The sequence below is a fragment of the Filicampus tigris genome, chromosome 22, assembly GCF_054856515.1.
Source record: "Filicampus tigris isolate MCC_2025a chromosome 22, RoL_Ftig_1.0, whole genome shotgun sequence".
Taxonomy (NCBI): domain Eukaryota; kingdom Metazoa; phylum Chordata; class Actinopteri; order Syngnathiformes; family Syngnathidae; genus Filicampus; species Filicampus tigris.
This window is the reverse complement of record NC_141238.1, coordinates 8063139-8077988: the sequence shown is the minus strand read 5'-3', so window position 1 is coordinate 8077988 and position 14850 is coordinate 8063139. Positions and strand designations below refer to the sequence as shown.

General features: G+C 46.9%; 1 protein-coding gene across 1 annotated transcript; it reads left to right on the top strand.

Annotated features, from left to right (window-relative positions):
- Nucleotides 1-210: 210 nt before the first annotated feature.
- Nucleotides 211-14643, top strand: fgd6 (FYVE, RhoGEF and PH domain containing 6). The gene is made up of 21 exons (XM_086022270.1): nucleotides 211-567; nucleotides 1744-3403; nucleotides 7203-7320; nucleotides 8452-8519; nucleotides 8594-8624; nucleotides 9076-9227; nucleotides 9301-9457; nucleotides 9561-9648; nucleotides 9902-9952; nucleotides 10025-10083; nucleotides 10574-10645; nucleotides 10715-10783; nucleotides 10856-10939; nucleotides 11009-11088; nucleotides 11981-12083; nucleotides 12163-12306; nucleotides 12388-12490; nucleotides 13093-13187; nucleotides 13256-13384; nucleotides 13450-13598; nucleotides 13659-14643. The coding sequence occupies exons 1-21, from the start codon at nucleotides 558-560 to the stop codon at nucleotides 13699-13701; spliced, it is 3465 nt and encodes a 1154-aa protein (XP_085878396.1). The 5' UTR covers nucleotides 211-557; the 3' UTR covers nucleotides 13702-14643.
- Nucleotides 14644-14850: the final 207 nt, after the last annotated feature.

Sequence of the window (14850 nt, the reverse complement as noted above, 5' to 3'; positions counted from 1 at the left end):
CCCCTGTGCGGCTGCGTTCAAACACAGGCCCAACCGTTAGAAAAGTCAGGCGAGAAAATGTAAAGCAACGAGGCGGAAGTGTAGAAAACAATACTTCACAATAAAAAAAGCTCATATTGAAAACATGAGGATTACAATTGCAACGTAAATCGATGGAACTTGAACACTATTTGCATCTTATTTATAAGTTATATGATGGCTTTTCTTACACTGAAAAGCACCAGATCCATCACGTCGTTACAACCGGATATAATTCTGTATAAACAACAGGAAGTCATTTGTCCACATTGCTTGTAGCTTGAAACAACCGACAAACTTTGCTGAAGCCGAAAAACTGGGGAAAAATGGAAAAAGCAACAAGGATAAAGTCGTTATCGGTGGATGTGCGAGCGGTATATGGAGTAAGAGCCACGGTCCGCGCTTTGTTTTAGCTCCCCGCAGTGGATTTCCAAGTGACAATGCTGTGGAGGCAGGAAAAAACCAAGATCTTGTCGCGCTTCCATTGAAAGTGAATTTACGTTCCTCATGGAGAAAGCAGCAGCAACAAATCGGGAGTCATGAGCACAGGTTTGTTTCTTGCGGGGTCAAACTGCAAATTAGTAACATCTCTCTAGATTTTTATGCTCACAGTAAATGCAACGTCGTGAAAAAACAACTGCTCAAAGTTACCATCCAATTTTTTTTTTTTACCACTTAATTACAACCCTTCCTGAAAAAAAAAATCGCCTCCGCATAAGTAGTACAATAGGACACACTAGACGTCGTTTTGGGAGCTCTTCAAAAGGCCTCCAATCCTGACAATAATAGTACAATAAAAGTCGCTTTCCGTTTTAAGTGGCTCACTTGTAGCTGGAGCTGGTCAAAACTTCTTTGTCTTTTAAACATCTGTCCTGCTGTTGATGCTACGCTCCCAAATATTCAATAGGCGACGTTAACATCTCTTGTAAAGCTTCGAATAAAGCTTTGCTTCACTACATGTTAGCCCATCCACGTCACATGCATTTTGCGTCATTTATGATAATTTTGTGTTTTTTTTTTTTTTTTTTTGAAGAGTTCGCATTACCTGACGCTTCATTGCCAAACTCCGTTTAGAAATTAGCCAAACTAGTGTCCTCTCGCTCGTCGGTTGTCGTATAAAGTACTTGCGGGGCTGTGACGGCATCGTCGTCACAACTGGATGATATCGGCGTGTAGCGGTTCGCATTTAAGTCAAATTTAGCACCTGGGGCCACACGAAACCCGAAAGAGAGTTATTATTACTGCATTCTGTGCTTTCTATCGCATTAATATGTTAATACGGCTGATCGAAAAATATACCATTTTTTTTATGCAAAATGTATGTGTCAGAATCGGCCATATTGTGAGTTCGGTGCCTTAGTTTGTGGTCATTGACCTTTTCAAAACAATCCTGGAGTGGTGTCACTGCACGTAAAATGTGTACTTACTTTTTAACTGCTGTTATTGTTTTTTTTGTGTGTGTGTGAGTATTTGTACAACATAACCATTTAGCTTTAGGATGTTTCTGGGTGGAATTTGGCCACAAGTTGCCGCTTCAGTAAGTCAGTCGGTACTCCCAGCTCTTCCATTGAAATCGTGTATTTCACACGACTCCCGCTGAATGTTTTAACCTCGCCTGTAACTCCATCCCGCAGCTGTCTCTGCCGATTATTTGCTGAAGGAAGGAAGTATGAAGCGCTAACACGACGCGTGTTTTGACTCCTGTCTTGTGTTGCGTGCATGCAGGTGTGAAGAAGCCTCCATTAGCTCCCAAACCTAAGCTTCCCGCCGTGGCCAAACCCTCACCCCCGCCCATCGCCCCCAAACCAGGCCTGCTCACCACATCCCCCGTTTCCTCCCAGCCTTCCCCCGCCACTCTCAAAAAGACAAAGCCGGCCCTTGCCCCTAAGCCCTGCATCCCGAAATCCGCGGGCCCTTCTCCCCCCGCCTCCTCGCCGCCCCCCACAGCTCACCTGATCTCATCCCCCGAGCAGGATCTTCTCGAGGACAGCCTCTCGCTGCTCAACACCCGAAATGGGATTTTATCCGAGCGGGAATCGGACTACATCATCCCCACGTGCGCCTGCGGGCCGCGGGACTGTTGCCGGTGCCGGCGGGTGGGGAACGGGGTGCGCGACGCGCACGAGCTGAAGAACGGGATTCACGAAGGGACGCCGGCGGAATGTTTGTGCGAGGTGAGCAGAAGGCCTCGGGACAAGCCGCAGAGACGGAGACACTCGGGCAAAGAGGGGAGCGGGACGGCGGTCGATGTAAACGCGGCGGCCGCGGACGTCAGCTGTGATGTTGCGGGCAGCATCGTCGCCTCCTCTCCGCCTGCGGAAGATGAGCGACTGGAATACGGCGCCCATTTACACGGCGACTCCTCGGTCCCCGCGCCCCCGAGTAAGCCCCTCCCTGTCCCGCATCCTCGCAAGCACAAGAAACCCGCCCTGGTGAGGCAGGACGGCGTGGAGGGCGCGGCTCACGATCCCGAGGAGGCGGACGAGCCCGGCGCCCCCGTGCCGCCTCCCCGCCAGACCTCGCTCTCGCCTCGCCTGCACAGGACGCGCCGCGCCTGTCCGGGACTGAACAAGAACGCCTCGCACTCGCTCAGCCTGCTCTCGCCGCCTCACCCGGCAGACGAGCGAGAGGGCGAGGGCGAGGGCGAGGGGGAGGAAGACGGCTACGGCGATTTTAAGCGCTACCCCGTCACGCACAGCCTCCCCAAGCAGATCAAACTGGGCTGCCCGCCGCCGCTGCCGCACGCCAGGAAGGCCTCCTCGGCCGACGAGCGGCAGCCGCTGAGGCCGCCGCCCCGGAAACCTCAGAGGCACAGCCTCCCCGCCCCGCCGCCGCCCTCCGTCTGCCCCCCGCCGCCTCCTTACGGCCCCATGAGGGAGCTGCCCGCGCCACCTCAGGAGAAACCTTCCTGGCGCTTCGCCCGGCCCTGCGTGACTTTCTTCAGCCGGCAGATGCCCACCAGGAGCAGCGTGCCGCCCAAAAGCCGAGCGCCGGCGCTGGGGGGCAAGCAGCGGGCGCAGTCCTTCTCCGCCGCCGACCTGGCCACCCGGGTGGACCCCAACAAGCGCAGCCTCTCCTTGCGGAAGCTTCTGGAGCTACGCGTGTCCGTCAAGATGCTGCCCAAGCTGCTGGCCAAAGGAGGCCACTCACCGGACTGCGGCGTGCCCAAGCGGGCCGAGCGGCCCAACAGCTGCATCGGCGAGGTCAGCATCGGCGACGACGGCAGCGCGGAGTACGAGAACGTCCCCCTGTACGAGGAGATCCCCGAGTACATGAACCTGCCCTTCCGCGGCGGCAGGCCGGGCTGGTCGCAGGACGGCGACGACTCGGACGTCTACGAGGCGCAGGACCCCTACCGCGGGTTCCAGGAGGACCACTGCGACAGGTAACATTTCGCCCCAGGCAGTGTTTCCCGTCCCCGACTGAGCCGAGGCGCTTATTTTACATTTGAGGAATGAAAAATGTCACAAGAAATACGAACGAGTCATGATGAGCGCTCCCGTCTACTCCTTAATTGGCTTGATGTGAAATCCGAGCCTGGTTCTCATACGTCACCGAAGCCATTTTCTCGGAATCCAAATTATTGCTAAGCATGTTGACGCACACGAAGGTAGTTGTTGCCGCTGTAGTACCAAAGCAAAAAAGACAAAAATATTTGAGCTGTATTGGCAAAGTGGATACGCAGGTAATTATACCTTCTGCCATCTAGTGGAAGAGCATTTAATTGCGCTGCCAAAGAGAGATTCTTTGAAGTACATCTTTTTGTGAAATCGAATAATTTCCTGCGATACACTTCATGATTAGAACAGTTGTTGGTAGTATGGATAGACCAATTATCGGCGCCAATATTCTGTGTTTTGATGAATATCGGCATCGGTCTTTTGAAAACATCCGATGGCCGATAATAAAACAATTTCAAACTGTGTTGAAATCAAAACAAAGATATGTGAAAGTTACATTTTCTCTCATTTTGAAATTTTGGAGGATTTCATTTACCGTCGACTACGACCCTGCGTGCTCCCTGAACCTTTTGTTAGAATTTGGTAAAGATGTACCTGTATACTGTCAAAAAATAATAATACAAAAAAAAACCCTACATTATGCAAATCTGAAAAATTGTTCAATAAACATATGCTTAAAGGTGTTTCAACAAAGTTAAGGAATTTTTTAAATTTTGATAATATTTTTAGAAAAAAATGAATATCAGCCACCTTGACCACTAATAATCGGTATCGGCCCTGAAAAAAACATATTGGTCTATCTCTAATTGGGAGGGCTGTGCAATTAATCGAAAATTCAATTACAATCACGATTATTACACTCCACGATTACAAAATTGGCATAATTGTAAAAAACATAATATTTATATATATATATCCAACACACTGTTTGTTTACACAAGGAACTCATACTTGAATTTATATATTTGCGCCTTTTTAAAAAAATGTTATAATAACAATTTTTTTTTTTTTTTTTTAAATGGTCCAAAACTAACTAACTTACATTTATTTGTCTTTATATTTTTATTTTCAAATGATCGTTTGAATAATCGGGATTTCAATTATAACCAAAGTAATCATAATTGAGATTTTTTTCATAATCGAGCAGCCCTAGTTGTTGGGAATCGGAATTTCAGTTTCAGTTGGATGCAATTTTATCATTTTCAAGCTCAGGTAATTAACATGACATACTATTATTATTATAACTCCGATGTCACTGTAATGCATTTACATGCACATACATTCCGAATCAGTGGTTACTTCCTTGAGCCCTCCGCGTCATTTTTCGGGAAATGACTTGTCATTTTTGACTCACTCTGCTCACAAATTCCTTGGCGGAGGTAACACGAGCACAAGGCAGGCCTGGTGCAGGTGGTCCGCGCTCTCCGGGGCGGCGACAGGTGACATCAGCACGAGTCAGCAGCGTGTCAAACCTTGGCGGCTCGTTGACGTGCTGCAGGTCGGCCCCGAGCTCTTCCTGTGGGTTATTTTCAGCGTGCCGGGCAGGAAATGTCTGAGCGTCACACACACACACATACACCAAAAAAAAAACAAAAAAAAACACCACACAGCTCTCCAGAAGTGGGAAAAGAAATGTGCAGCAACCACCGGCCGGCCTCCTCCTCAGGCTGGCCTTCCTCGCTCTGTGTTTAGCCTTCTCGTAACCTCAACACTCAGCTTTTCTTTCGTCTCTCTCCTCTTTGACTTGAAGAGAAAATGTGAGCTTTTAACTTTGTTTGCACGCTGCTAAATATTTAATAGAGAGCAGAGGAGCCATGCCCTTTATTGCATTTTTGTTGGGGTTTTTTTTGTCAGTTGTATTTGGGTATGGAAGGATAAGTTGGAAGGAATTATGAAGGATTTGAAATGGCACTCACAGTTAGCCCAAAACAGCTAGATGGATGGCAGGAAAAGCCTACAAGAACATTTGAACTTTATGTGGGGCTTTTTTCTTTGAAATTTCCCTAAGGGAGGGCGGGGGGGATTATGAACTGTTCCAAACAGCAGTAAAAAGATTCTGCTGGATAGCAAATAAATAAATAAACAAAAAGTCCAGCAAAGCCATCTTGAAATCTTTATTTTGGGCCCTTTAAATGAGTTCACGTGAGTTCGAATGTGATTGGTTTATTCCGAAATCATTACGTTGGGCTAGGGCTGTGCAATTAATCGCAATTCAATTACGATTTCGATTAGTATTACACGCCACAATTACAAAACTGGCATAATCGTAAAAAAAAACGATTATTAATACTAATTTTGAGTTGTTTTGAGGCATGCGCACACGAGTTACTCCGCCGCGCCGCCCTCTCTAAGCTAGCTCGCTAGCTAGCCCGCACGTCACACTGCACACGCTCCTACTCAACGTTTTAACAGAGTAACAAACCTAAAAATGGCACAAGACCCGCCACAGGAACGACTTGTAAACAAGCAAGGCAAGTCGAAATCGCTTATTTGCTTACATTTTGGGTTTGCCGTGGAAGACGGCGAGCAAAGACATATTAAGTGCAAGTTGTCTCTGCACCCACCGGCAACACGACGATTCTATTCAACCATCGTTTGGTTTACGATGATGTTACGATACACCAAAGCAAGAAAACACCGAGTCAGATTTGGTGCCGTGCGCAACGTTGAAACGCTGTACGCAGCAACCTCCACCCATCAACATTAGAGAGACAAAAAAAAGATAACAGAATCTATTGCCCGGACAAGGCTTCCAAATGTGGGCTTTATTTTAAATAACATATATCATGCAAACTACTTTTACCAGCACAAAAATAGAAACCATGCTAAACATTATTACTGTGACTTAAGTTACATTTCTTGTGTAGTCTATAATATGAAGCCATTTTTTTTTATTTATTTTTTTTGCAAATTGCTTCAAATGCAATTTGCAAACATATTATTGGTCATTATATTGTTGTACAGTTTATATATGGCCTACTGTAATTTAGAAGTATAGTATAAATTACATACTAGTATGTAACAGTCAACATTTAAATGAGTTTGACCCAATCAGCATATTAAATTTATAATTTATCAGATGCAAATTACTTTCTTTGTTTACTATGTGTACATATTACTGTAAAAACAAAACAAAAAAGGCTCCAGACAAAGGTCTAAATGTATAGATGAATAGCATGTCTGTTATTCTGTCAAAATTGGCATTTTACTCCAAGCAGTTTACTACTTTGGCAATTTCTAAGTGTTAACTCGTTTGTTTATACAAGGAAAACCATACTTTAATTGATACATTTTCACTTTATTTTTAAAAAAAATTAATTTAATAAATGTTGTTGGGTCCAAAACGAATTTAAATTATAATAACGTTTCAAAGAATTTTGTCTTAATATTTTTTACATGTTCAAACCTGTTCTTGTTTTGTAGCAAAAAAAAATAATAATAATAATCGTTTGAATAATCGTGATTTCAATTATTACCAAAAATAATCGTGATGAATATTTTTTTCCTAATCGAGCAGCCCCACGTTGGGGTGTTCCGCCTGGAGCGAAGCCGAGGTTGAAAACATTGGAGGCCAACACGTGTCTGTGCTTGCACTCGCCCAGCCGCCTTCGCACACACCTGAATGGCAATGATCAACAAACACAATTACACACAATACGTAACAGCTTAGCCGTTTTCCAAACTAATTCCGCACGTGCGTCCGTCCGTCTCTGTGTCGTGCAGCGGCTGGCCGAGGAGGGACGTCCACTCGGAGGAGGAGGACGAGGAGGCCCGCAGTTGGGACGAGGAGGACAACAGCTCGTCGTCCAGCAAGGAGCACGTGGACGAGGCGGACAGACAGGTGAGCGCGACGGCGGCGCCGGACGTGGCGTCCCGAAAAGCACACCTTTTCGTTGAAATTATCGTCAATAAACTTATTAGTGTTGTCCCGACCGGATGAACATGATCGGAAACCGTGGCGATTTTATGTTGGTCGGATTTTAAAATGTTCTTAACTCATTCGCTGCCATTGACGATTTTATTTGTCTTTTCACAGTCCAGCTATTCAATCCCAGGAATTTATTCATATTTTTTTCTATTTTTTTTTCAAACGTTAGGCTAAAAGATCGTCTGAAAATGTCTGGCAATGAATGAGTAAAATTCTCAAGTCAGGAATGAAATGTTTTAGTTCTTGACTTGATTTGAACAACTGCTGATTTAAAGCTATAAAAAACTAATCTTGGGATACATTTATTTTAAAAAAAGTGCTGTCAAGCGATTAAACATTTTCAACTAATTAATCGCACATTTTTTACATAATTGATCGCGATTAATCACATTTTTCAACTACAATTTTTTTTACAAATCTTGGAACCGAAAAAAGGGTAAGACTGTTCTAATAGCTTGCTTTGATCCTTGAATACGATTCTTTTCCCGTAAAATACAACAGTTGAACGATACACCAAAGACGTGCAACTAATATGGCATTCGAATTTGGCGTCGCGAAGTGTGCAAATTATTTTGGATTTCTCCAATGAGCCGTCGAGCAATTTTTGAAAGTAAAACTACGTAAAAGTCCGTCTTTGCGACATTGACTCTCCTCTAAGTTTGGCTGTTACAGAAAGGAAATAAAACTGAGTCAACTGAGTTAATTTTTTCCTGCATCACAAAATTCAAATTAATCTCCATAGTTAATGCTTTAACTTTGACATCCCTAAAAAAAACGAACAATAATTGAGACAATTTGGATGTGGTCTTCTTTTTTTTTTTTTTTTTTTTTTTTCTTCTTTGCATTTCGAAACAAGCCCTCGTGACGGTTGGCGTCCCACCTCCGCCGCCGCCGCTGCCACACGGAGATAACATGCTCGCAAATAGCTGCGAGCAACTTAACCCCGGCGTCAGCCGCACCCCGATGGCGTCTGATCGGCCCTGCGCTCTCTCTCTCTCTCTCTCTCTCTCTCTCTCTCTCTCTCTCTCTCTCTCTCTTCCGCAGCTGGAGGACGAGACCAAGCGCAAGAAGGTGGCGCACATCGCCCAGGAGATCATGAGCTCGGAGAAAGTGTGAGTGGCCACGGCGTCGAGATTGGTCAAACGCGGTCATGTGACTAAAGACCCCCCGTTCTTGTGCGCTGCAGGTTCGTGGATGTCCTCAAGCTTCTTCACATTGTAAGTGTCACATGACCATCCTGTTGCGGGGGGGGGGGGGGGGGGGGGGATGTTCTGTCCAAGAAATCGGGTCAACTCGCATTCTTTTCTGCCCGCGGACGCCGCAGCTGCTTCCTCCTGCCACTGAGCTGACCTCCACGCGCACACACACACCGGTAGAATTCTTTGTGTGTGTGTGTGTGTTGTGCGCATTCTTGTGGCGAGCCATCCAGCCAGTTTTTTAAACTAAACGCCTCTGTGCGTGCGTGCGGGCGTGTCGACAAAGTAATACCGCGTGACGTAATGAGATGATCACATATTCACCCAAAACCAATCAGAAGACAGAAAAGTCCCGAGTGCCCTGCGCCCTCGCCGCTTCCTTCCAGGTGGATGTGTGCGTTGGCACGCGGCCTGGCTGGCGGCGCTGACTCAACTGTGCGGGTGTGTCACGTGCGCACGTGTTCCGCCTCAGGACTTTCGGGATGCCGTCGCCAAGGCGACGCGTCAAAACGGCAAGCCGGTGGTGGACGAGCGTGTCCTCAGCCAGGTCCTCTACTACCTGCCTCAGCTCTACCAGCTCAACAAGGATCTGCTGAGAGAGCTGGAGGAGAGGGTGGCACACTGGTACGAGCTCGAGCCCACTGGAATTTCCACTCCTCGCGTGAGCGTTCACCATCCTGGCTTTGCGCGCCCGCAGGAGCGAGCACCAGCGCCTGGCGGACATCTTCGTGCAGAAGGGCCCCTACCTGAAGATGTACTCCACGTACATCCGGCAGTTTGACAACAACGTGGCGCTTTTGGACGAGCAGTGCAGGAAAAACCCGCCCTTTGCCACCGTGGTGCGAGACTTTGAGGTAAGGAGACTTATGGTCTCCCTCCAGACGACAATCAGCGAAGCGTTTCCATCAGGCTGATTGTGGCGCTTTTTTTTTTTTTTTTTTTTTTTTGGGACTGCAGATGAGTGCCAGATGTGCCAGCCTTGCCCTCAAGCACTACCTGCTGAAGCCTGTCCAGAGGATCCCTCAGTACCAGCTGCTGCTCACAGGTGCCTTCTCATTCTCAAGCACGCCGTCTAATTTAGAAATATTGACCCAGCAGTCCACAAATGGTTAAAATGTTGGCAGAAATGTCTCATTTTATACAACCCAATCATTTCATTTCAAGTAATTGCAGCGGCTCACATTGACCCATCAGAATTTTTGCTTGGCCAAGCTATAGAACCAAACATTGCGTTGATTCTGTCCTATGCTGCCGCTTAGTGGACAGCGACAAGAATGTCACCCTCTGCCCTTTTGTAGATTATTTGAAGAATCTGCCTCGGGACTCCGAGGACTACAAGGACACAGAAGGTGAGGCGGGAACGCCCCGTGAGGCAACCTCCGTGAGGAATGCGTTTTTTTAAATTGTTTTTGTCCGCGCAGCGGCCCTCAGCATCGTGAAGGAAGTCGCTAACCACGCCAACGACATCATGAAACAAGGGGTGAGACAAAGGCGGAAGTCAACCCAAGCATATTTTTTTCAAGAATATGTTTTCAGCAGGCCCATTAGTTGAAACACAGCATTCTGATTAATTTTGCGTTTGTGGAATATGAGTTAAGTAGCAAAGTGCACTCGTTTTTAGCCTTCTCTGGGGGCGGCCATTTTGTCTTCTGTCGACTGAAAATGACATCACAACTGCTCACAATGACCAATCACAGCTGACCTGTTCTCTGGATCTGAGCCGTGATTGGTCGTTGTGAGCAGTTCTGATGTCATTTTCGGTCGACAGAAGACAAAATGGCCGCCCCCGGAGATGGCTAAAAACGAGTGGATTAACACTTATTCCACAAACGCAGTATTTATCAGAATGCCCTGTTTCAACTAGTGGGCTTGCATAGAACATAATCTTGAAAAAAAGATGTTTGCGTTGACTTCCGCTCTAAGTCTCCCTTCTCATCTTCATCATGTGCTCATTTCTGAAATTGGTCCAGGATAACTTTCAGAAGCTGATGCAGATCCAGTACAGTCTGAACGGCCACCAAGAGATCGTTCAGCCAGGCAGGGTAAGAGCCTCGCTTCCTCCTCCATCGCCCTCAAGGCGACGAGCGTTGACTTGCGACGGGTTCCCGCAGGTCTTCCTGAAGGAGGGAACGCTCATGAAGCTCTCCAGGAAGGTCATGCAGCCGCGGATGTTCTTCTTGGTGAGCGCAGCCGCCGCCGTCCCCCCGCAGCTTTTTCCTTCTCCTCGTCACGTCGTCTTTTCGTCCGGCTAGTTCAACGACGCGCTCATGTACACCACTCCCGTGCAGTCGGCCCAGTACAAACTCAACTGCGTGCTCTCCCTCGCCGGCATGAAGGTGAGGCGAGAAAATTTCGCGGTGCCGCCTGCGATTGTGACCGGTTAACGCCGTGCGCCCTTCCGGCAGGTGAGCAAGCCCAGCCAGGAGGCCTACCAGAACGAGCTGAACATCGAGAGCGTGGAGCGCTCCTTCATCCTGTCTGCAAGGTTGGACATCAGGAGCTGAGCTGAGAAAAAAAAAACAAAAAAAAACCTTTGAAGGCGAAGTCAACCCAAAATATTTTATTCAAGAATATGTTCTATGCAAGCCCACTAGTTGAAACAAGGCATTCGGATAAATATTGCGTTTGTGGAATAAGAGTTAACCCACCCCTTTTTAGCCGTCTCGAGGGGCGGCCATTTTGTCACTTCTGTCGACTTAAAAAGACATCACCACTTCTAAGGGCTCAGGTAACGACCAATCACGGCTGACCTGTTTTCTGAAGCTGAGCCGTGATTGGTCCTTGTGAGCAGTTGTGATGTCATTTTCAGTCGACGGAAGTGACAAAATGGCCGCCCCCAGAGATGACAATAAAGGGGTGGATTTTGCTGCTCAAAGTGGAAGTCAACACAAATATATTTTTTCAAGAATATGTTCTATGCAAGCCCACAAGTTGAAACAAGGTATTCGGATAAATATTGAGTTTGTGGAGTATTAATCCATCCCTTTTTAGCATTTTAGCTATCTCGGTTGGCGGCCATTTTGTCACTTCTGTCGACTAAAAATGACTTCACAACTGCTCAAGGCTCAGGTAACGACCAATCACGGCTGACCTGTTTTCTGAATCTGAGCTGTGATGTCATTTTCAGTCGACGGAAGTGACAAAATGGCCGCCCCCTGAGATGGCTAAAAAGGGGTGGATTAACTCATATTCCCACTAACGCAATATTAATCAAAATGCCATGTTTCAACTAGTGGGCCTGCTGGGAACATATTCTTAAAAAAAAAAAACAGTTTGGCTTGATTTCCCTCTTTTTAACTATGAACAGTCAACCACGAGTGTGTACGTGATCGCCGTCGAAGGCCTTTGCACCGATCGCAGCTGTTTTCTGCCTCCAGTTCGGCGACGGAGCGAGACGAGTGGCTGGAGGCCATCGCCCAAGCCATCGACGACCACGCCAAGAAGAAGATCAGCTTCATCTCCAGTCGCAGTCAGGAGGAGGTGACGCTCCCCTTCCCCCGCGCCGGCGCTTTCAAAGCTTCGCCCCGCCCCTGACCCTCCGACCCCCTCCCCCGCGCAGGCCGACGGCGTGCTGGACAGCGGCGCCCCCCTCGGATCCAAGGCTCCCATCTGGATCCCCGACCTGAGGGCCACCATGTGCATGATCTGCACCTGCGAGTTCACCCTCACCTGGCGGCGCCATCACTGCCGCGCCTGCGGGAAGGTGCCCGGCACGCCCGGACTTTGCGGCCACAACTCCTCCTCCTCCTCCTCGTCACGCTCCTCCCGTCTTGTATTCCGACAGGTGGTGTGCCAGGCCTGCTCGGCCAATAAGTACTACCTGGAGTATTTGAAGAACCAGCCGGCACGCGTGTGTGACCACTGCTTTGCTAAACTGCAGGAGAACAGTGAGCACATGTCTTTTTTTTTTTTATCTTCATCTAATTGTTGTGATTTGTAATATATTCACACTTTTTGCGATTGTAGACCCCCACACCGAATAATGCTTCACAAAAGCTTTCGTAATTGTAACGTAGCTCCATGAAAGAGGAAATCAACCCAAACACACACAAAAAAAGACATCTTTCTGATTAATATTGCATTTGTGGAATAAGAGTTAATTCACCTGTTTTTAGCCATCTGTGGGGGCGGCCATTTTGTCACTTCTGTCGACTGAAAATGACGTCAAAGTTGCTCAGGGAACGACCAATCACGGCTGACCTGTTTTCTGAAGCTGAGCCGTGATTGGTCGTTATCTGGGCCCTAAGCAGTTGTGATGTCATTTTCAGTCGACAGCAAGTGACAAAATGGCCACCCCTTGAGATGGCTAAAAACAGGTGGATTTTGTTGCTTAACTCAAAATTTATACCAATCATATTCCCTTGTTTCAACTAGTGGGCTTGGATAGAACATATTCTTGAAAAAAAAATGTTTAGGTTGACGTTCCTTTTAAAATTGGCCTTGAAAAAAGCATGGAAACCCACCACTTATCTCATTTTCTCATTTCCAGGTGACCGCTGCGCCTCGTCGTCCGTGTCTCCCATCAAATCCGGAGCGTTCTCCTTCACCAGGAAACAAAAAAAGATTCCGGCCGCATTAAAAGAGGCGAGTAGCGATCGGGAGGCGAGTTTAGCGCCGTAGCAGTGGCGTGACCCGCTCGGCTCTTTTCCCAGGTGTCGGCCAACACGGAAAACTCCTCCATGAGCGGCTACTTGAACAGGTCCAAGGGCAACAAAAAGCAGTGGAAGCGGCTGTGGTTCGTCATCAAGAATAAAGTGTTGTACACGTACGCCGCCAGCGAGGTAAACGCCGCCGTCTGGTTTTCACTTCCGTTGCCGTCGACTTCACTTTGTCTTCCTCCCGGCAGGACGTGGCGGCGCTGGAGAGCCAGCCGCTGCTGGGCTTCTTCCTGCGGGAGGAAAAGAGCGGGCCGGCGCAGAAGCTGCAGTTCAAGCTCTACCATAAGAACACGCTCTTCTACATCTTCAAAGCCGACGACATCCCCACCGCGCAGAGGTAAAACGCCCCTCGCGCACTCGGCGTGAAACACGTTATGACCTCGCCGTCTTCTTTTAGGTGGATCGAAGCCTTTCAGGAGGCCATGATCCTCGAGCAGTGACGAGCCGGTCGACGGACAACATGCTGCTTCCAGTAGGAGATGGGACACCGATTGGGACGGCGTTGCCCCTTTTTTTTTTTTTTTTTTTTATAAAGTCTAATGCTGCAGCTGTGGCTCAAATGCCAAAGAATGTGCGTGGAAGTGGACAGTTTCCACCAGGAAAGCCCTGGTAGGGATCCCCGTTGAAGGAAATAAAGGACAAATACGTCATGTGAAATTCAAGCAGGTTGACTGACACATAAAACAATCAATTACAATGAATGACAAGTACAGCCAGTGTTTTACAGTCAGTAACAGGAAGTTGCTGGTGTTGATCTTTCCGGTTAAGAGGTTTTATTCTTGTATTTTGATATTCTGAGTAACTACCATAGATTATGGGTCTAACAGCGTCCTGGACAAAACTGGAAGTAAATGATTGAACTTAGTTTACATCCTCTTCAGAATGTCAACTCTGCAGCCTTAGAAGCAACCCGTGAGTCATATTGTGTATATAACAGAGCGACATTGACATTTTTATACAGCAGCCTAGAGCTGATATTTATAAAGTATGAAAAAGCAGGCCACTATTTCGTAGTCAGGGTCTGTTAATTTCTTTTTAAAAACCTTTTTTGCTGTACTATTTTTTTTTTATACAGTGAAACAATCAAAGTGGTCTTTTCTGCCATAATCTCCCACCCTTCACTCCTATTTGACAAAATTTGATTTTTTTTCCCCCCTAAACGTTGTTTCATCCACAACTTTATGCTCCATGTTGTCATTGAGACTCTTGAATCTTTGTCTTCCTGATTTTAACTTTTCAGGGTATAGGAAGCATGCATTTCCTCGTGATTGTACATTAACAGTGACTATTTTTTAATATCAACTGTGTGGGAGGTGGACTCTCCCACAAAGCAATCATAACAAACTGTCAGGCAACAGTTTTTAATAAAATTTCTAAATATAGTTTTGTCTTTGTGTTTTTGCTGACGGGACATCTAGGAACTTCCGTTCCTTCCCCAAACATGGTTTACATTAATATGGACTATTTTGTCATACGAAATGTGTGGGAGTAGAGTCTCCAACAAAACAATTACAATCAGGCAATTGTTTTTAATTCAACGTTGCTTTGGTTGATACGTTTCATCTAAAGTCTAAATTATATGGAACAAA